Here is a 24,300-nt window from a genome sequence, read left to right on the forward strand (position 1 = left end):
ATATATATATATATATATATATATATATATATATATATATATATATATATATAAATTATATATAGATATGTGTGTGTTGGGAAGTATATTTATGTATTTTTGTATGTATTTATGTATATAACTTTTTGGGCACGTGATGAAACTGTCATCTTTATCATTAAGATAATAGAAGTGAATCAATCAAGTCCTCAGTCAAAAATGGCCAATTTTATTGGTCTAAAGTAATTACGCTTTTCCAAATACAACAAACCCTAACCACATTTACCAAAATTTCAGTTTTCTAATCTAGACTTCAGATTTCATCAAATCCATATAAATGTTCTCATTTTGTGGCTGTTTGTTAGAAAAGTTACCCTGATAAGAAAATCCGAAAAAAAACATGTTCACTAAAAGAATTTCGACTGTATCGCAGTTTACTGACCACTGAAGGCAGTTTCTGAATGTTCATTTATTTCACTGTCGAATTCTACTTCGCGATATTTCAATCAAGAATTCCTAAAGGAAGTCCTGGAACCTTTGCCTCGCAGCACTCCAAGTGTTTCATTTTCCTTCGTGGATTTTATCTTTATTTATTATATATATTCATCACGTTCCATATTCTCGTGATTCAGTTACACGTGCATATATGTATGTATACATATATATTTATTTATATATACACACGCACATACACACGTACATACATACCTATTTTTAATGGGTTTATTGAAGCACCTGCCGATTTAGCTCCGATCAGATGCAGAAATGTATATCATAAAGCTGTTAAAGCAAGTTGAACATTATAACAACGTTAATAGGCTATGCATATATATATATATATATATATATATATATATATATATATATATATATTGTTGTCCCTGACAGGAGTGTCTCCCAAGAAAAAGAGAAGACAGTACTCTTTGCCACATTCATACGTACACTGCTGACGTGTGGATGAACCCATCTCAGCCGAAAGCTTAAAAACATAGCCACTTCATGCCCATTCGCAAAAGACTCAATCATCATCTCGTCGAAACATCCCCACCCCCACCCCCTCTACGCACACTGGGCCACAGACCAAAGCTCAATCCAGCCAAGGATAAATGGCTTGATCCCGTTTTCTGAAAATCCAGTCGGGTTCTGGGCCTCTGGCATCTGCGGTGTGTCGTAACCTGGGTGGCAAAGTCACGGGGTTAGCAATCTTATCTTAAAAGAATTACAGAAGAACTTGAAGGTTTACACCTTGGGGATTTTTAGTCTATGAAGAAGTGGACCTTATTACGTAACTGGGGCCAAATGAAATGCAATTCATCCACGACCCCACGAGGATAAAAGTCATTTAGTATATTGGTGTTTAAAAATTGAAAAAAAAAAACGTCGTAAAAATACAAAAAGCATACAATCCCAGATGAAATTCCGTAGCATATCACCCAGTAGCTTGTTTTAAAGGCAACGAATGTAAAAAATTGTCATTGAACAAAGACCGCTATGCAACCTTTTAATAGCTACACTACAGAATAATTTGATGGTCATTCTTTAGTCACTGAATTACTGATTTTTTGTAAGAGACGTCACCAACATATTCCCTCCATGTTGCTTGGTCGAGTAAACACCCTTCATCACTTTCCCTTCCCTTTTTCCCAAATGATTTCGTTACTTAGGATTAGCTGCTGTAAAAAGGACCCCCCATTACAGCAGCAACCGAGTGGGAACACTGGGAGGAAAGTTAGCAGACGCTGCTGTGGTTTTTTTTTTTCCTTCTACTTCTGTGCTCCCCTTCGAGTCATTGTCGTTGTCTTCTTATGTTTCCGGTGCGAATGTCGATTTTACTTGTCTGCCGTATTTTATCTTTGCAAGGATACTGAAGGTCCGACGTTCTCATGAAGGTTGTCTCATAGTGAGAAATTATTGCATGCATGCAGTGCGGTTATTAAAACTGTCAGTGCTTTACCCCTTTTATGTAAATTTTTTTCATAGTTTACTGAATTACAGCGTGATAGGACTCTCTCTCTCTCTCTCTCTCTCTCTCTCTCTCTCTCTCTCTCTCTCTCTCTCTCTATATCTATATATATATATATATATATATATATATATATATATATATATATATATATATATATATAATGTATTTATGTATGTATGTATGTGTGTATGTATGTATGTATTATATTGGTTGTTCCCATGCATAAATATTACATTTAATGTCCAAAATTGACATGAATTATTCATGTTCTTTAATCCCTTGCAATGCTTGCATAGAAGCGGTAAATATTCTGATCCTTTAGATAAATGATGAGATTTGGCCTTCATAATTTTTCGTCTGCAGGACGGTAGCCTAGCATATCACAAAATATCCCCCATGATTGATTGAGATTATCTCTTCCAGTTATGCATTATTTCATCATTATTCATTCGGTTAATGCAATACTTGTCAAAATCCTGCAGTGGATGTCCGATCGATGACCGCTCTTGATGTAACCCCACTTTACCCTCTTTAATTAGTCAGTTGGATTGGGGAAGGTGAAAACTCCGAAAAAATTACTATTTTTCATTGCATTTATTTGCATAAGACATTAGTTATTCGATTTGTTATATTCGGACTCATACTTATTTTTGAGTTATGGTTGTCCTTATCGTAATGCGAGAAAGTAAGACATATATCATCATTAGTTACAGAATTAAAATGGGCTTAATAAACCTCTTCTGCAAAGCAAAGTGAATGACTTATGATTTACATTTATAACCGAAATGGTTACAATGACCAATAGAAAACTTTCCTTGAAAAATCAAGATGTAATCAATAAGAAAAGACACGTAAATAGAAAGAACTCTTTAAAACGCGGATCCTAACATTTTCTTTCAAGGCAATGGATTCAAATTCATGCCTAGGCATTTGTGCTTCAGATTAGGAATTTACTCGGACAGGATTTAGTGAGGAAAGCCTTTTGTGTGTGGTCTGTATATATATATATATATATATATATATATATATATATATATATATATATATATATATATATATATATATATATACATACAGTATATATATGTATGTATGTATGTATGTGTCTGATTATATAAATGAATGTTGAAGAGCTTATCATAAAAACTCGTTAAAACGAAAAGAATTAAGTTAGTAAGTGGTATAATAACATTCGTGTATTGAGGGTTATTTCAAGGCAAAATACGACTACGACTTTTGAAGAAGTTTGTTGAGTACGGTAGGAAAATTTACAACGGTGAATGAAAGCTTACAGTCAATACTCTTTCTTTTGAGAAATTTGCATAATGCTGTAAAAAAAAAATTCATAGAAATCAGTCCCAGGCTCTGCACATATTGTGTACAGAGCCTGTACATATTGTGTTGTTTAAAATAATGGTGGCATAGATAAACTATCAGTGCGTAGAAGTCTCATTCTTATGTCTCTGTAGGGCCTGTCTTGCATCACAGTATGTCATATCAGATGTGCATTTTTCAAAGATTTTTTGCTTCCATGCTTTGATTAAAACGTACAACGGCGCGAAAGATCTAATAGTACATCGTTAGGACAGAGAGATGAACTAACGACCTTTAGGAACTGGCGTTTACGGCTTTTCATTCATATTTGCCCCATTGATTCATGAATTTAATAGCTAATTCACCACATTTCTTATGCATTTTACAATGCAGTACTGATAAACTTTGGCCAACTTTGTCGTAAGTTATCCTACTTTTGCGTGTGTAATATACCGTACCGCTTTCGAAAATTTTGTACACCCACGAAGAGAGAGAGAGAGAGAGAGAGAGAGAGAGAGAGAGAGAGAGAGAGAGAGAGAGAGAGAGAGAGAGCACTGGACAAGGAGGTACACCAACTACAATGAGAGAACGCAGTCAATGAGAAAGACATGCACATAAAAAAAAAAAAGAAGAAGAAGAGTGATAAGTACAGGCAGCAAAACACGAGTTCGTGTGTGGGATTTCCTGAAAGAAATTTGTTTCTATGACGTCTTCCTCGTCACCAGTGTCTGCAACCTGTTCCGGACAGCAGTACCGGTAGCTTGTGTTCGTCAACCACAAAATGCCGGGAATGAAAAAATCTCTGCCGCGAATTGGCTGCTATTAAAGTGCATAGCAATTGGCCACTTGTTGTATGATCTTGTGCAACGCGATTCATAATCAATAGTATTCGTGTTTAGCTATAGCTAGCGAAGAGAACAGTTGACTCAGGTTAGTAACAATAATAATTTTAAGCCCGTATTTTACACAGTATTGTGCTTATTTCAATAGTAATAATAATAATAATAATAATAATAATAATAATAATAATATCTTAAGTGCAGAATGGGTAAAATAAGTCCGCCGCAATGTACGAGCAAAAGTAAATATATATACAGTAATATATATATATATATATATATATATATATATATATATATATATATATATATATATTTATATATATATATATATATATATATATATATATATATATATATATATATATATATATATATACATATATACATACACACACACACATGTATAGGGTGTCCATATGTATAGGGTGTCCATAAAGTCTCTTTACAATTTAAAAATATTTTACAGAAGTCCTTGATCAGATTTGTTCTATGTACTGAGCAGTTATCAAAGTTTTTTTATTACATTGCATTTGCGTATTTCAAGCACCATGTTGATGAAAGAGGCACTGTTAAATGAACCCCCCAAAAATGGCTACTCTTCAAGAATGGGCACAATGTGCGTCAGGGTTCATTGAAACAAAATCCGATACGTAGACTCAGCGGAACTACAGCACTAAGTGTGGAAGAGATCCACCGTTACGTCCCTCAGTTCGTGCATGGCTCAAAAAATGTATGGAGACGGACAGTGTTGGACAAAGGGAGGACATCTGAGGAAAGCATCGATCATGTAAGACGAGCCTTTGATCGTTCTATGTGTATTCACTTTCCCTGAAACATGAAAGGTCAGGGAAACTGAATACACAATATGTGACAATCTGGGGATCAGAATATTCCAATGTGACCAGGGAACTTCACTGAGATAGTCCAGAGGTGAATGTGCGGTGTGGGATCATGTGCTGTCGAATCGTTGGTCCATTTTTCTTCAACGAGACATCAGTTGCTGCAAATGTTTATCTGGACCTTTTGACTGAATATGCAGCTCTTCGTTGGGTGAGTCGGTAGAGCTGTGGCCTATCACTCGGTAGGCCCGAGGTCGAGTCTCCGGCCGGCTGATGAAGAGTTAGAGGAATTTATTTCTGGTGATAGAAATTCATTTCTCGCTATAATGTGGTTCTGAAGCTGTAGGTCCCGTTGCTAAGTAACCAGTTGGTTCGTAGCCACGTAAAATGAGTCTAATACCTCGGGCCAGCCCTAGGAGAGCTGTTAATCAGCTCAGTGGTCTGGTAAAACTAAGGTATATTTTTTTTTTTTTTTTTTTTTTTTTTTTTACAATATTTGGCACCACAGCTAGACGACCTTCAACTGACCATCATTTTCCAGCAAGATGGTGCACCACCACTTTGGGAACTGCATGTTCATGGGATCCTAAATCAAACATTTCCAGACTTGGGATGACCCAATTCCCTGGCCACTTCGTTCACCAGATATCACTCCCGTGGGCTTCTTTCTGTGGGGTTATGTTAAAGATATTGTGCATCGAACAAAGATACGGGACATCACTGATCTCAAGCAAAAGATCGCTGATGCCATTGCCACCGTTGATGAGGCTATGCTACAGCGAACATGGCAGCGAACATGGCAAGAAATCGAGAGCTGTCTTGGTGTGCTATGTGCAACTAATGGTGCCTATATAGAGGTGTATTAAATGAGCCAAAAAACTTCTTGAAATCTGCTCCTCATTTTGTAATAAATTTCACCTATTTGTCTGTTCATTTGCTTTTGTAATATATTTTTGAAATTGTGTGAGACTATGGACACTTGTATATATATATATATATATATATATATATATATATATATATATATATATATATATATATATATATATATATATATATATATATATATATATACATATATATATACACAGTATATGTACTGTTTTGTGGTATTGAGGATGGGTACAATTCTCTGCTCTTGCATCGTAATATGCATATAATATTCACTCTTACTGATTTTTATTTTAATTAAGCTCAAAAGTCGTTATGAAGGCCTTGGAGGCACTGTACATTTTTGCCAGATTGTGCGTATATTTATTATCTTTGTCATATGAAATATTCTTCACTAAAGACTTTTTAAAGTAGTTGTCATAGACGCTTTGTTTCAGTACTTGAGCCAACAAGAGCTTCTAGTGACAAGAAATTTTAGATATTTCCTTATATTTTTCAATATAAAGCATTGAAGTTGAATTGATTTATGAACTTAACTATCACCCACAATAATCAGACCCAATTTGATGACCACTTCAACGTGGGTCTAGGAGAAGTATGTTTCAGTTCAATGCAATAATATCAGTTTCTTGACACCGAAGGACCTTGAGGGAAAACTGCAGGTTAACTACTTCGTAAGAGAAAAATAGGGATGAAAAATAGAGATTTCCCTTTGAATATTGTTTTCCAGTCTTGATATTAAATCATGTCGTCTCGAGGACAAGGTTTAAGTTGCATACGGTACAAACCGTCTTGAAATGAAATGCCAAGTACTTATCTTTCAGCCCTCGATGGTACCGTCGGCCTCTCTCTCTCTCTCTCTCTCTCTCTCTCTCTCTCGATTACTTTCCACGAGGAAGGAGTAGCCTACCATTAGTAAGTGTCTCATTACGCGGTAAAAGGTGAACACCTCCAACCAGAGTCCCGCCGGGTATAATAGTCGTTTCAGCCGATGCGTGAAGAAATTCGCCACGAGTTGGTTGGTATATCGTTAAAGGTCCTGTCGTAAAGTGATCGGTTCCTTTCCCCTCGGATTGTCATGTCACAACCGGCGACTTTTACCTCAACCAGCATATATATATATATATATATATATATATATATATATATATATATATATATATATATATATATATATATATATATATATATATATATATATATAGTGTGTGTGTGTGTGTTCAAGCTCTCCATCCACCCCTCACCCTCAAGTTATTCTCTTGAATGTATTACCGAGAATAGATTACTCTCTTTAGAGATAGATAAAGTTCAGATGAGAAGCGTTGGGTGCTACCACGCTTTGGAATTCTCTTCCAGCCTAGGCTTAGTACATGATTCTGATGACTTTCTTTCCTATAAGAGGCTGTAGGTCCTTTGCCTTATTTACGGTCAAGCCCGCTTTCTTCCTGCTAATATCTTATAATACTCTCTTGGCGCCCGGCGCTGAAAATTCATTATGTTTCCCGTTCACCCGTCCTCGGCTCTTTGAAAGGCTTGGTAATGTCATTGTCACTAATGCAGTCTGACTTTGCGATTGCTTTTAAACAGCAACGAAGATTACATGTATTGACGAATACTGGCGTTGTCAGGAAGCGATATGGTGAAGAGACGCAGATCTTTACACCAAGGGTGTTGACGGTGTAAAATGTCTGGTGATAGATTGTCTCTGAAAGGACATTGGCGGTGACGACGCTCTCCATGACAGTTTCAACTAAGCCCTAGGTGGTGTAACCAAATCCCCTCTTTATTTTTCCTAGCCTGATTGATTGTGTTTCCTTTGTAAACAGTTTTTATCTTTTAAATTGGGATTATTAGGATTTCAGCCGTTCTTGGACAAATATAGATGATTTATTAGAGCAGTGTCCACCTTTTGACCTGGTCTTTGATAATGAAATGTACCATCCCGGGTTTTTCAAAAATATGGAAGATTGTGTATTATTTCTTCATTTACTTTATGCTAAATATTCCTCTGGTGTCCAGAATGATTTTGGATAATATGCCATTTTCAGTTAGTCTAAACTTTTCATACGGGATCAGAGAGAGAGAGAGAGAGAGAGAGAGAGAGAGAGAGAGAGAGAGAGAGAGAGAGAGAGAGAGAATGGCCTTTCCTTAGGAATAAATATTGAAAGACATGGTTATCCACAATAAATGTAGAACGTTGATAATTAGTGATCAGGTTACATGACTTTGACCAAGATGCTCTCTCTCTCTCTCTCTCTCTCTCTCTCTCTCTCTCTCTCTCTCTCTCTCTCTCTCTCAGCGTTGTAATTTTCATTTTACAGTATTTGCTAAATACTAATGGAAGAAAAGCAGTGTGAAAAATGCACAAAAGGTAACTAAAAGGGGATAATTGAGAAAATTGAGGAGATAAACGTGATTCAGTTGTTAGAATGTATTTTAAGTTTATGTCCTCCGTATAGGCGGGTCTAGCGCCGTCAGTGCACCTCACGCGGTGCAATGTATGCGTTGCTCGAGGATTTTTGCAGCGTCCCTTTTAAACCGTTTTACTCTCAATTTCAGTTTCAGCGCTGAATGACCTCGTAGGTCCCAGTGCTTGGTCTTTGGCCCAAATTCTGTAGTCTATTCTGTTCTTTCTTTCTGTCTTCCTCTTCCACTTCTCTCCATCACCTCCTCTCTCTTTCTCTTCTCTTCTCTATGTTCACTTTTAATCTAGTTTTACCCTCTCCCTCCCACTCCTATACTTTCATCGCTTTCACTTCCAGTTCCTTTTGATTTTTCACTCGCTTCTCCTTCTCTTCCTTCCACTCCCACTTCTCACAGAGGTTCCCTCCCCCTCTACATCAGCTCCCCCCCCCCTCTGCTCCGCATCCACTTACCCCATTTTCCTCCCTCTCCACTCTTTCCTTCATATCGCCCAATTTTTCCGCCTTCTTACTGTTATGCTTACGCCTCTTGTTCCATTTCCCCAGTTTTTCTTCCCCCTTCTCTTTCTCATCCACTTCTACTCATTTTTCCCTTTCCACAATTATTGTCCCTACTTGCTTCTCCTTCTGTTCCACTTCCACTTCCCCCAAGTTCGCCTCCTCTTTTCTCCTTCCTCCACTTCTGCTTCTTCCAGATTCCCCAACCCCACCCCCACCCCCGAGACCGCCCCCGTGCTGGATCCTGCGCCCGGCCACACCAGATCCCTCAAGACAAATTTCTGAAGAAGCCCCGACGTGGATGAATGAAGGATTGAGCTATTTTCCAGGGAGGCAAATGAGTCTTTAGTGAGGTGGGAGGAGCTTGGGCCGTAATTACGGCCGATGGCGAGGCACTGCTGCCGCATTCTCCATTAAATTCGCGGCTTCCTTTTTGACATGTAAAGCGCAGTTTGCGCCAGACGGACAGAGGGATGGACGGACAGCTCGAAGAAGGAATGATTACCCTCGCTTTTGATAATGACTTCTTACCGAGGTTTACCGTTAGCAGAAATACTCGGCGTTTATCGCGCCTTTGAGTTTGTTATGAGATGAGCGTTTTTCTTTGCATATATATATATATATATATATATATATATATATATATATATATATATATATACACGTGTGTGTGTTCAAGTCCACACATGCGTGGAAATGTACAGTATGTTTACGTTTTCACAATTCTCTGATCCACATACATATTAGAAGACATTATGCGCTAAGCTTGTCGTCTCTCAGCCTGCTGTGAACTGGTCCCACAGAGAAATTTGACGTGAGAGCATGTGTGGGTTTCGATACGGATACCTCTGTACCACCTTGACTTCCCTTGAGGGCCAACGTGTCAGTAAGCCCCAGCAATTCATTACCGGAGTGCTGTAATTAATATTTAGTATTTCCTGGCTACGCAGCTGTCAGTAACTCGTGATTGAATGATGCTATGATTGTAAATGCTTATTGCATGGGCAGTCCTCGTTGCCTGCAATAAAAAAAATTTAGGAGGGGCTGGTTCGGGGGAGTAGCAGGGACGGATTATTCATTTTTTATGCTGTGACTACCTGAATCATCCTGCATTTGTAAATGCTGTATCCACAGAAATAACAGATGACATGGGGCTGCTCGGTGGAAGAAAATGTTCATTCTATGTGAAGCTCTGCTCTTGTGAACACATCTTGCGTGGGAAGTTCTCGATATCCAGAAATATATATATAGAAAGTCAAATGGGGAGCTAGGGGAATGGGGAGCGATAGGGGAGAGGGCGATTGCTCATTCCTTATGGTAAAGTTCGGTCTCGGGCCTCCCCATGTTGACAGAACCGCTAGATCATCGCAGATGGCGTCGTCGGTCGACAGCCAATTGCTGCTGTTGGCTTTCAGGTGCCGGGATTCGTTTCAGCCTTGGTTTCAGTGGCCTCGACTTCAGATTTTTTTTTTTTTCCCAGTTTCCTTTTCTCGTGCTTTTCTTTATTGTTATGTCGTGATTCCTGTGTTTCCCTGTTGCCATATTTGGGTCTTGTCCGGCTTGTACACATTCACACACACATATACAGTATATATATATATATATATATATATATATATATATATATATATATATATATATATATATATATATATATATATATTAAGAACCTTTACGTTGTTCTATTCATTTTGCTAGGAAGTCGTCTAGATAAAAGTTGTATCTCGGACTCTGAGAGGCTTTATGCTATGTTATTAACGCACATTAGTTAGAAGTGGTGAGTGTTATACGTCACTTATCCATCTAAAATTTTGATGTCCATTTGGTCAGTAATGACCTGAGACTGGTGCTATTTTGTCTCCGACCCTCTAAGCTATTTGGTAGCACCTTGCTATTAATTGGTATACATGGGATTCTTCCAATGACCTAGATTGTTCCTGTACGAAATCCCACTATAAGAGGGGATTAGTAAAGTGAATGCACTTCCAGTCTTGAACTGGAGCTTATATTTCTCACAGTTGCTGTCACTGTTGTTTCATTTAAAGTAATGCATCAGTGTTAAATGAGGACCAGAATATAAATATTGTTACAAAATAACAACATAATTTTGCAGTTTCGTAAAACTGGTTTGAGTCAGATTTTTTTGACATGGTGTATATCCTTAATTTAACTCATGCATTGTAGTTGTGGGTGTGATATCTTTCGTCTTTTCTGACACTTGGGAAAACTAGTTGTACTGAAAAAAAACATTATAATAAAGGTAGTAATTGTATCTGTAATAACGGTCATTCTATTTGGATTTATGGATGTTTGAACTAAAGTGTGTGATTAGGATACTTTTGTTCCCATGGTAAAAGTTTCTGATGAATATGAAATAGCGCCGTGTGTTTGACTCAGTCGGATTAACGGCCTTGAATATACGTGTGTTCATTACTATATCTGTTATTTTCTAAAACCTTTAGACATACAAGTTTTAGATGTATAAGGTTCGTTGATAAATCAACATTGAATTTTTCCATAGAAAGGGTCAGCTTATTTTCGGGAGGCTACGGTGTCTGTAACGACCCATGTGTAACATTACTGTAATTGCGCTATGTAATTGATTTAGAGTTGGACTAGAACTCGTAAATTTATATATTTTCCTGCATTCTGAAACAGTGGGTATGCAGTAGTCGTGCGGTTGTCTGAACGCTGACTGAGCAAACTGGCAACGCTGCAGTCACTTACATCGGTACATAAGTGGACCAGTGCTCAAAGGTCAGCGCAGTGTGCCAAACCTGGCCCATATAAGGAAGCAGCCCCCAATGATCAGTGATCTAGTGCCACGCGAATCATAGGCAGTACATCAATCTTTGTCGTTATAGCCAGACTACATCAGTCTTTTTCATTATAGCCAGACTACATCAGTCTTTTTCATTATAGCCAGACTACATGTCTTTTTCATTATAGCCAGACTACATCAGTCTTTTTCATTATAGCCAGACTACATCAGTCTTATTCATTATAGCCAGACTACATCACTCTTTTTCATTATAGCCAGACTATATCAGTCTTTTTCATTATAGCCAGACTACATCAGTCTTTTTCATTATAGCCAGACTACATCAGTCTTTTTCATTATAGCCAGACTGCATCAGTCTTTTTCATTATAGTCAGACTACACCAGTCTTTTTCATTATAGTCAAACTACATCAGTCTTTTTCATTATAGTCAGACTACACCCATCTTTGTCATTATAGCCAGACTACACCAATCTTTGTCATTACAGCCAGACTACATCAATCTTTTTCGTTATGGCCAGACTACATCAATCTTTTTCATTGATCAGTCTTTTTCATTATAGCCAGGCTACATCAATCTTTTTCATTATAGCCAGACTACATCAATCTTTGTCATTATAGCCAGACTACATCAATCTTTTTCATTATAGCCAGACTACATCAATCTTTTTCATTATAGCCAGACTACATCAGTCTTTTTCATTATAGCCAGACTACATCAATCTTTGTCTTTATAGCCAGACTACACCAATCTTTGTCATTATAGCCACACTACATCAATATTTCGAGACAGTAGAATCTAGAATTTTATCCTTTTCTTCATGAATTATTTCCTTGAGTCTCCCAAGGTGAAGTTGCAAGTTGAAGGTTTTCCTCTTCTTGTCACCAAATGCAACTGCTGCCACCTGAACATCGCTCTTTGCATTAATCGACAGATTCTTATAAGACGCGAATGTCTCCATCGAAAAGGTAAATTATTTGGACGCCTCATCTTATTCCGTGAGGGGAAGATCATCTGAAGATATGGATATGGAAGAGTATAGGGCCCCAGTGGTGTCCGTGCTGTCAAAGACATTGTTAGGTGTTACGCACAAATAATAACATTGAAAAACTTTATATGTTTCTAAGTAGTAATGATAACAAAAATAACAAACAACAAGAATGTTACTATCAATAATTGCATTTAAAATAATTGTGTCAATAACTGGAAGAGACGAACTTTTATATAAATGTCAAACAGATAAAGGGTGACGATAGCACTTCACAACTACAGAAATAGTGTCAGCGTTGTGATATATCTAACATTCTCATGTATAAGATTACAACAATAATTTGATGTTTTATCTAAAGCTGGCGCAAATTCATGTATTGTAAAATAACTTACTATAGCGCTTTTAACAAGACTTTTTTTCTAAGTCTCTGGTATATTTATATGACTACGCGTAAATGCAGATTTTCTTTTGACTCTGGGAAAATATTAAAAATATCTGACCCAATGTCTCGTTCGTATAGCTTATTAAGTTTGTGAATGTTTCTTTGTTATAGTTACTTGTGTTCTCCTTACTAAAGTTAATAAGAAGTGATGATTTCCCTCTTTCGCTTGTGACTCATAATTGAATATTTTTAATCTCTCTCTCTCTCTCTCTCTCTTTTGTGTTTGTTCGTATGCAACTCTGTCATGTTGACTTTGACAATGTTTCAATCGGACCTTTTTCATCCCAAGTTTTTTTAGATAAGCGTAAATTTTCAAATTTTTTGACATGAATGTTAGATACTAATTTATGGGTATGCGCATTATGCATCGATTATAAAAAAAAAAGCTAAATTTACTGTTTCTGAAGAATATAATTTTTTATTCAAAACATTGCTGGACAAGATTTGCCCTTACAAAACCGGTTTCAGCATAAAAGTAAAAATATTTCGAACTGTGAAGACCTGTATTTACTTTCCGATGAGACGTTTGTGTGTGTGTGTGTACGTTTTTCAATTATGCACCGTAAGCCCATCTTCTTAATGTACAGTATTTTTAAAACGTCATCTTACAAGATACCCTACGTAAATTTCGGGAATATTTGGAGATTTTAATTTGCTGCACTGACAGAATGACCTGTGTTCTGACTTGTCGGTATTCGCGGCGCCGGTTGCTAAAGTTATTGGTGATTCGCGTGGTGGTCCAGTGGCCATTATGTTTAGGTTATAAAATATACTTGATTTGATTATTTCTGCTCTTAGATATATCACTAAATTTGTTTCCTTATATATATATATATATATATATATATATATATATATATATATATATATATATATATATATATATATATATATATATATATATATATATATTAGAGAGAGAGAGAGAGAGAATCAGTATTGCATGCCTTCAGTCGTACAAACATTTTTTCACATACGTATAGCGGGGTTAGTGGGATATTTCCAGCAACTGATGTAATTTACACGCAGAAAGGCTCGCGTCATTCTATGGTTGGATTATGTTTGCTGAATGTCATATTAACCACACTGACGTTATTTAGGTCGTGTCGTGAACTTGTATTCAAAATTCCGAATGACCTTTTCTGTATTATTCTAATAAAAACCAAGCGAATTTGCAGACCTGTCTTTTTGAGTCACGTGATCTTTTTTTTTTTTTTCTTATGCCGAAGTGTAGCAGGATTTGTAAGTGAGTAATGCAATTATTGTGTTGTCAAGAACAACCATATGGCTCTAAAGTGATTATAACTTAAATTGCTCATCCCGCTAGGTGTGACGCTACCACACCCTCTCTCTCTCTCTCTCTCTCTCTCTCTCTCTCTCTCTCTCTCTCTCTCTCTCTCTCTCTCTCTCTCTCTCTCTCTCTCTAGTAGGATTATCAAATACATCAGAATTCTTTTAGGTATTTCGTGTGAGTAATCTATATGATACGCTCAAAGACTTCACATTAAACGCGTGGCAGCTCTCTCTCTCTCTCTCTCTCTCTCTCTCTCTCTCTCTCTCTCTCTCTCTCTCTCTCTCTCTCTCTCTCTCTGAGAAAATGATTAAATGCATAAAAATGTTCTTACTGTATGTGGTGTGGGTAACCTATTTAATATACTTAAGGACGTCATATTAAACACATGTGACTCTCCAAAGGTTATAAATGCAAAAAGATTCTTTTACTTTAGTTGAAGTCCTATTTTTTTTTTTTTTTTTGGTCCACGAGAGTTATTGGTGTGGGCATTATGTCACATCAAGGTTTTGATTGCACGTTAGGAAAAAAAAACTCCTAGTTGAACACCGCAGGAATGAGGTTTCTTCAGCTCCTATATTTGCCTTTAAAAATCCCCTAATATTTCGTGTCCAAAGCGTTGGCTAGTATCTATCTAGTTCTATCGAGTGATTGCATATTCTAAATTTCTTTGCATTACTTTCCTGCTCACCCTCTGCATAAGTCATTGTCTTTCATCTTTCAAGTGATCTCCTTCTCCTCAATAGTTTATTCTTGGACATTTTGATCAAGTTATCCACATCCTTTCATTGAAATATTGCCAGAGTAAACTTTACCCCTCCCGTCCATGAAGCCCACATCTTGACGTCACAATTCAGGTCTTCCTTAATACGTGCTGTGTTCACCTGACACTTTACTCTTATGGTCAGCTAGTGCCGCAGTGTGGGGTCTGTGGTAGGGAGTTTTGGAAACTTGGCTGACGTTCTCCTGAGTGCCTTGAGGTAGTGGAGAACTGAAACCAATCAACTTTAAACTTTCAGTATCTCCATTTCAACAAAGAGGCTTTCCCTCTGTGAGTTGTTCTGCCTTCGATTTTGTTTCTCCCGTAATTGTCTGAAATCTGCATAAATTATAGCTGTTCATCATGCTGTTCTGTGACCGATGCTTAGATCTTCAAGTTTATAAAACTATCAGAATAAAATAGTGTCGAATAAAATAGTGTGATACAATTTTATTGGGAATATTGGTTAGAATTCATACTTTCTTAGAAACTTCGTATAATTTTTTCCTTAATTTATTGAAAGGATAGGTCGTTTTATTTAGAAATCCTTATATTTGATGAACCAGTGAGGTGGTTCAGAGAATCGCAACGACTTTTATGTTGTACACAAAAGGGAAAAATAAATTGACATGTTTCAGTCCGCCCGAAAAATGGTTTTCTGTACACTAGCTCCTTTTTCTTTATAAGTGATGGGTGACTTATCTAGAGACTTACTTTTCTTTTTCGCAGTCTCGATCCCGAATTCCCGTTTTCGCGTAGCCACAACCCTGAATCTTTCACAGGTCAAAACTGCTTAAATACTTAGCAAGTATCCAATTGATTACTAAGTGGCCAATTCTGCTGTTAGAAGATATCACAGGGTTAAGTGCAGAATTTGGGTACGGAGTCAGAATTATTGTACCCTGTGATGGTGGCTGGAGAAAAAAGGGTTAGATATTTGATATTTGATAGATGATCTGCAGAAATGTTTTCGAGCCCCTTTGAATAGTGGAGTTTAATTTTAGTAACGATGTAGGCATCCTCACGAAATCATGTTCTTTACTGTACAGTAGCCGCTTAGAGGGGCATGTCAGGAATAACTGTTTGATCAAATTTACTTAAAATATAGTGAGGCATGAATCCATGGCGCTGTTTAAGTTCTATTTATGTTTTTTTCAAAAAATTTACCAAATACTTTAAAGAAACGTAAATTTATGCGTATTTAAGCGGACACACTGGTATGCTTTTCCAGTATTATGCAGATATTTTGGATATAGTTCGAATATTGAATGATATCCTTTTATTTTATAGGCATATATTTATAACAGACAGACAGACAGATATAATTCAATAATTTAATGGGTTAGAGTTTCTCTTAAAAAGGCCCATAAAGGACCCCACGAATTTTGGCTGAAATTTAGTGACATTCCAAATTATTTGTGTTTCTTATGAACCTTTTAGGAGTATATATATATATATATATATATATATATATATATATATATATATATATATATATATATATATATATATATATATATATATTTATATTATTTATTCCCAGCAAATCTTGAGTAACCTAAGGAACGTAATTAATTGCTTAGTTCAATAGTGATTCAATTTTTTTTCCTCCTATCCTGTCCATCCGGACTCCTTGGTCAGGATTTAAACCTGGATCCAGTTGCTTGGTACCGAATATGCTGTTGGTGTTGCCCCCAGGATTCACGGTACTGGTAACACACACATACACACACACACACTCACACACACACATATATATATATATATATATATATATATATATATATATATATATATATATATATATATATATATATAATGCATAACAATATGCCTACATACATACACATATATATACACACAAACGCAAACAATCAAACTAACACATGCATCGTACATACATATACATACATATATATGTATATAAACTGAATGTTGTTGTATATTTCTGAAGGCATCATTATTCAATGAAAAATTAATTTCGTACGTATAGCTGAAACTACACACTGTTGCGTTTATATATATGCTGATAAGGACTTTTACTCGCTCATGAATATTCAATTCCAGTATCCAGTCGTCACGTCCTTCATTTAACTGCTAAAATGTTTTAATATTGAAAAGGGAAAGGAGCCGAAATTTGCCAGTCACTGGGTAAATACTGTCCGTCTTTCCCGACAACTGCTTTCACCGGTTGGCTCTCTCATTTAGAAGAACTGTGTAAACATTTGAGGTGACAGAGTTCTGCCCGGTAGGACGCCTCTGGAATTCCAGAGGGGTCCCATTTATATAAGATGAAAGTTTTAGGGTCCGTGAAGGCAGCAGCAGGAGAGCAAATGAAACTTTTCCGTTTGACTCTCTCTCTCTCTCTCTCTCTCTCTCTCTCTCTCTCTCTCTCTCTCTCTCTCTGAAGCAAAGAAGAAAAACAATCACGAGTTACATGAATGTGATAGGCTCCCATGTTTATGGAAATGCAAGTGAATAAACGGTGCGTTAGTAGTGTACGGATTCCACAGCTTATACACTATGAAAAGTGTATAAGCTGTTATTATTATTATTATTATTATTATTATTATTATTATTATTATTATTATTATTATTATTATTGTTATTATTATTATTTCAGAATACTTCGGGAAAAGCACAGCAACGACGAAGAATTCGTTGCTCTCTGCAAGCTTCGTCGAGGTGCCGCTCGGCACTCCCTGATTCATCTTCTCCATTTACCGGTAAGTCACTGTCTGTCAGTACGTGTTTTTAGAAAGCTCGGACAAAGAGGACTCGGTGGAAATGAAAAAGAAACGATGTTTGGACGTCGAGGAAGTTTTGGGTGGCGGGGGCGGGAAGGTGTTGACTGAAGACGTTTGTGAAACGCGTCATCAGTGCGTTTGGTAAAGGTAACCAAGAAGTAGCGCTTAGAGGAAGACGATTTATTGGAAATAGGCCCACTTGAAGAGCCTTTCACTCATAATTGAAAATGAAAAATGAATTTTCTTGATTATGAGGCAGAAATATGTAATTGTTCAGCGAACGGAGTTTTAGGAGTCTCAGTGACGGCGAGTTTATGGGGAAATTTTCGACCTACTTTTATATGCTTAGCTTTTTATGTGCATCGTTCATCTTTTTTTGAGATCATTAAGAATGCACATTCAAATATTAGAATTTTTTTATATATCTTGGGAAAATTATTTTTAAAACTACCTTAGTTTAGCATTAACTACCGCTCAGAAGTCCATTTTCTCTGATGGTGAGATTGTTGACATATCTCGGAATAGAAAACGAGTCAAAATTGCATTTGTTCGTATACTATGTTATTTTGAACACCGTCTCATTGCAAGTTACGATTTCAAACCAAGTCATTATTACGTCCACACTTACCTCTTGCCCCTATATTGGCAATACACGTTTGTCGGTAACAGTCCGAATTGCGTGAAAACTGGATTGTATCCTGTGCGAATTGGTTGCATGATGAATTACAATCGGATACTTGTATACCATAAGTCTTGAAGTTTTTATCTTGCTATCTTAAACTTATTTTACCAATAGTTTTTTCTTCCTCATAAAGATTACACCACTTTTTGTACGAAGCGCTTTCTTTGTTATAATCCGTGTATATCTAATACATTTGTGTTCCTGTGATTTGCACAAGTATGTTTTCTCAGTCTAATGCAGACTTGTACTATAAAATAGTACAATTTATCCATTCCAGTCTACAGTAGACTTGTGGTATCCTCGATAGAAGTAAAACTAATTTAATCTCATTATTTACGTAGCTTTGTTAAGTTGTTGAAGCTGAGGTACGAACAGCGACGTATAAAGGAATATTTTGATCCATGTATAATTGGATGCGCGGCTTAATTCTGCCGTTCTGTAATTTAATTTTGTCTCATGCATTTGGTTGCTTGACCGAGTGGACTCTGTTTTAAGAATCTGGAAGGCAGCGGAATAAACCAGGAGAGTCCGACACAAATTAAGGCGCTGGAAGTAACTACTTACTTACCTCCATTTCAGGGATTCTGTAATGGAGGATTATATTTCTGCGTTGATTCTGTCGGAAATAGTTAAATGCTAGCTTCAGATGTTTGTAGAAAGGTGCTTAGAAAAAAAGAGATGTATTTTTTCTGTACTTTCAAAAGTTAGAAAGCCTAAAATGCTTTTACAGTGTTGTTCTAAAATAAACCAAATTGGCATACTTGAAGTAAACATGTATGGGCAATGGTAGCTTCCTTTTCTCATAATGTAGTCTTATACTTAAGACAGGGTATTGTATATATAAGTACATATACTGTCTATTTCATGTTTTGTTTCCTTGTATTACTCATAATACTTCCCTCAGCGCTTGGCCTGTGGCCAAAATTCTATATTCCATTCCATTCCACATAATACCTACAGAATTAGCATTAGAATATATAAGTTTTTTCCCATGATAATCTCGAAATCTTTGCCTTTAAATCGTAGTTTCTAGAAAAAAAATATAAAATAAAGTAATGAACTTTTTGAGGTTATCAAACATTGAAAGGTCGGTTTATGTATGCATAGATCATTAGTATTTGCTTGAAAATGAATTAAAAGATTTTGTATGTTAAGAAAATCGATTATACCTTCTTTGCAGAGTTTCGTAAGGTTATGTTTATATCTTACATTGTAATTGTAATATTTTTCGTGCTTGGCCGTATAAACTTTTACTTTCTAAAACATCGTTCCATTCAGCAAAACCGTTAAACTATACGAACCCTTTTTAAACGAGTTTAAACTCTCTCTCTCTCTCTCTCTCTCTCTCTCTCTCTCTCTCTCTCTCTCTCTGAGTCGGCTGACAGTGAGAGTGATGCATAAGTTCCGTGACCTATCAACCAATAAAATCCGAGTGTGAATGTACATTTTATCTTTAATGGGTCTGTTTGAGGTTGCATATACCTTAGAACAATGCGAATTCAGCATACGAATGTATTGGCCTTTAGCCGTGAAGCGGGAAACGCCTATGATAAACACGGGTCGTGGATTTGATCCCTACTGAAAAGGAGCCTGGTGGAATGTGATAGTGAACGATTGACGTCACTCGTGAACCTTGGTTATTATTTGTCTTCTTCTGCGAACGAGAATATAGTGATGCATTCGCTCATTTGAATGAAAGGAAAAAGGAATGGTCATGTGCGTATCTGAATGTGTTTCGTTTACCGTTTTACTTTTCGTACGAGTATATAATCACAGGGTATGGCGGATTTATCACGTGATGTTTTATGTTTTATTGGTCCGCTGGTATAGTGGTTAGTGTCGTGGGATGCCACTCGGGTGTTGCGGGTTCGAGTCTCCGCCGGGGCGATGAAAAATCAATGGCTGTGTATCGTGATCAGTCACTAGCAGTGTGAGGTCTCCAGTGGGAGGTTGAAACCAACATTCTTTGGAAGCTTGACTTTCAAGTCAGTTGCTCCTATGTCCTTGTTCCATATAAATAGGTTTCATGTACTGGAATAATAATAATAATAGTAGGATTGTTTTTCATCCTTGTGCAAAGTGTATACTGTAGAGAAAAATCTAGCTAGACTTAGCTTTCTGTAGCGAGACCACTCTAGAAGTGTGCGTGCAGTGCAATCGAATTTGCCCCCACTAGAGTTTCTAAAGAGAGGTGATAGATTAAATTTAGTGAGGAGTGTATTAACGAGGACCACTTTGGCTTTAGATTTGCGTGATGTCGCAGTCAGGGTACGCAGTTGCGTAAATTGCAGCCGTTGTTATAATGGAGGTTTTGAAGAGAAATAAGAAAAAAAGAAAATGTTAAGCGGAATGTGCCATGCACATGTGCTCTGCGCAGTTTACTTAGAATTTTACTTTCTCGAAAGAATTCGTCACACCTTACTACCAGTAGCATCTAAAAGTTTTACAGGGATGGCTAGAGATATTCGTAATCAGTTTGAACGTTATATCATTACGCTAAAGGGTGAGGTTCCATGACAGAAGCATATTAGAGCATGTGACTCCTGAACATGTCTAATCTGGGGCAGCTCTTAATAAATGCATACATACATAATACATTCATATATACACACATACACGCACATACAATGTATATATATATATATATATATATATATATATATATATATATATATATATATATATATATATATATATATATATATATATATATATACATACACACAGAAGTATTTTAACATCATATTGCTTAGAATATATACTATATTAAAAGCAACTGGCCCTTTAATATTGATTTTTTTCCCTCAAACTCTCGAATATCTTGACTGGGTGGTCTACACGTTAGATATAAATAAATGGTATGGTCGCATGTAAGATATTTACGATTCACATATATGATTCAAATACAGTTCAGCTTACCATGTTCGTACTGGTGGTTCCATGATACTGAGTGCATACAATCATGAAGTGAAAAGCGTCAAATAATTCTCATGTAGTTCCACCATCGCATCGTCTGCCCCCATGCGCTCGTTTTGACGTTTCTCTGACTACTCTGTTCATCTGACAACAGATTGTGCCACGGTCTTGTGATTTCAAATTCATTCATTCTCTCTCTCTCTCTCTCTCTCTCTCTCTCTCTCTCTCTCACACACACACACACACACACACACACACACACGCGCGCGCACACATTGTGTGTTTAAAAGTTATATTTTCACTTGTAAATATGCTTTCTCCTGTAGCTAAATTCCATGTGTTTAGAATTTCAGTAAAACAGATTGACTGAATTTAGAAATATTTAGAATTCATTTAGTAAGTCAAGAGGTATTGTTGTGAACAATGTAATAGTTTCTCACGTAATTGTAAGCCAAAATTGCAACTCGATTTTGAACGCGTTGCTGATCGTTCTTGTAACTGAACTGTTATTCTTGATGTTCCTCACTCTCAGAATCTCACGTGACTGAAAGAGAGAAGAATGAATTAAAGAGAATTATCTTTCATCGCGTTGACTTAGCTTTGTCGCCGAACTTTGCTAAAGAAAAACATAAGATGAGAAATTGCGGAAGAAGTGCAAAAAGCGATAATGGGGAGTGGAGCATCATTAGTGAACAATGCAACTTGATCGCAGGTGATAACAGAACCCTACTGGGTCCAATAGCTCATACCCTCAACCAGTAAATTTGGAAATGGCCCGGGTGGAGACTGTGTGACACACGATGGGCGGCGGCCGGGAAATGGGCGGGACAAAACCGCACTGCGTTCGGCGGGCGTGTTGTCATGGGGAGCATCGCCATGCTATCATGTTAATGCTCACCCCTCGAAGGGAGGACGCCTCTTCACGTTGATAGCAAGCGCTCGGAAAGGTTTCGTCTCCTCTGTATGCTTAGTAACAGTAAAAGGTTGCACCGAAGGATAGTGCCGCGTGCTCATTTGATTTCGTGCTCTCTCTCTCTCTCTCTCTCTCTCTCTCTCTCTCTCTCTCTCTCTCTCTCTCTCTCTCTCTCTCTCTCTCTCTCTGTGATGGCATTTTGTGTAAATCGTGGAAAATACGTCAGTTACTTCCCCGGTCACCTCTTATAAACTCTTAGACAAAGTTTAATCATTATCAGTTTGATAAGTAAAGGTACTCAGTGATATACAGTATAGTCTGTTCAGCTGGACGTTCGCCCAACCCTTGAAACTTGTGTCGTAGCGAGTACTTCTAATATTCCAGTACACCAAAATTCATTGACCCTTTCTGATTGACTCGTGTGCCCGTCATCGATGCTCTTTAAATTCACTTTGGTTTCACTTGAATCTTTTGCGAAAGTCTGTGTTGATTAGTCCTTTCTTTTGACCATTGCTTTCCCTTAACATTCCCCTACATCTTTGCATTTTGTTTGTTATTGATTTTCCTCTCTTTCTTGTGGAAAGGTCAAGTCCATCTCACAATTCTACTTGAATATTTCTGATAATTGCGCATTGTCTTCATAAATGACAATAAGTACAAGTGCTTCCCCCCCCAAAAAAAAGCTAAAACGACACATAAATTCGTAGATAGGAAGACCGAGGTGTGAAAATGCATATTAAACACGCAAACAAAATGACAGATAGATAGATAAAGATTTAAAGACAGGCTGACAGGTAGATAGATGAAGACATGTTTCAACGTCGCGACCCAAGCAAAACATCTGGAATCGCCTGAATCCAGCCTTTCCTTTGCAGTGCAAATAACGACGCCAAACTCCCCCACTCCTAAAACAGCTTCTTTTTACAAGCGTCACGTTGTGAAGGTTCTTCGTTGCGTGAGCGTCGTAACAGGAAGCTCCAAAATCGACGCCACGAGATACGCAAAACATGCGTTCGCTGGATTGCTTCCTACTCGATTCCAGGTGCGGTTTTGCGGAAGTTTTATACGACTGACTCTCTCTCTCTCTCTCTCTCTCTCTCTCTCTCTCTCTCTCTCTCTCTCTCTCTCTCTCTCTCTCTCTCTCTCTCTCTCTCTCTCTACTTTTATTTCTGTTTGTTTTAACTTTGAGCAATTTAGTTCGGTCTGATGCATTTTGTGTCATTCCTTACTTATTATTTCCCTTCTCTCGTGTATTCATTTTTTGCAATCCCCCATGTTAGGGGTGCATTGTTGTGGCAGTGACACTGTCCGTCCATTTACCCATCCTATTCATTTTTTCCGCTTTCCTGGTCCTTCAGCAATACAGCTAAAGAAGATTAATTTTGTATGGTGTCGTGGGAATTATTATCGTTGTGGTTGTCCAAGAGAATCTCAGAAGGTGAATTCCCCTACCCTTGGCTCATACCTTCCGTGGGTTGAGCAATTAGGAAATTTTTGGCTCGGTCTGGGTGCTTAATGCACACTGTTAAGGGTGTCCTATTTTTTCATTGGGGATGGGATTGGAACTACTGTGTTGCTGGGTTGTGCCATCTCTATTATGGTCTCGTTCGTTTTCTTTTTCATTATTTCCTCCGGTCTTGCGTAATGCAGATTCTGACTTTCATAAAATCAAAATTTACATTTCATTTTAGATTTTTGAAGGTGAGAGTCTCTAGTGGGTTAGGCGATACGGTTCAATCTCTTGTCTTATTTATGCCTGAAAAGCTTATTTAAACTATATTTTAATGGGCTGATAAACATTTTAACTTTTAAAAAGTTTTTGTATATATACCGACTCCTCCTTATCATGATTTGTAAATGTGTCTTCTCTGACTTCGTAAATATTCATGTACGTTTTGAGTGCAAAGAATATCACGAGTAATAAATGAACGCTTATAAATCTCTCTGTCACGAAAAAGAGATTATCATCTGGAGTTCCTGACGTGCATTGCAACAAAGGACTCTCTGTAGTTTTATGTTTCGACC

The 24,300-nt window shown here is 37.1% G+C and overlaps 1 protein-coding gene across 4 annotated transcripts in view; it reads left to right on the forward strand.

Moving 5' to 3' along the window:
- The window catches only part of LOC136825629 (uncharacterized), a 690,903-nt gene that overhangs the window by 160,929 nt on the left and 505,674 nt on the right, over positions 1-24,300 (forward strand). For all 4 annotated transcript variants that reach the window (XM_067082226.1, XM_067082225.1, XM_067082227.1 and 1 more), the window contains one exon: positions 17,641-17,743. In XM_067082226.1, the coding sequence (XP_066938327.1) occupies positions 17,641-17,743 (103 nt within the window). The remainder of the gene's footprint in view (positions 1-17,640; positions 17,744-24,300) is intronic.

The sequence above is a fragment of the Macrobrachium rosenbergii genome, chromosome 39, assembly GCF_040412425.1.
Source record: "Macrobrachium rosenbergii isolate ZJJX-2024 chromosome 39, ASM4041242v1, whole genome shotgun sequence".
NCBI lineage: Eukaryota > Metazoa > Arthropoda > Malacostraca > Decapoda > Palaemonidae > Macrobrachium > Macrobrachium rosenbergii.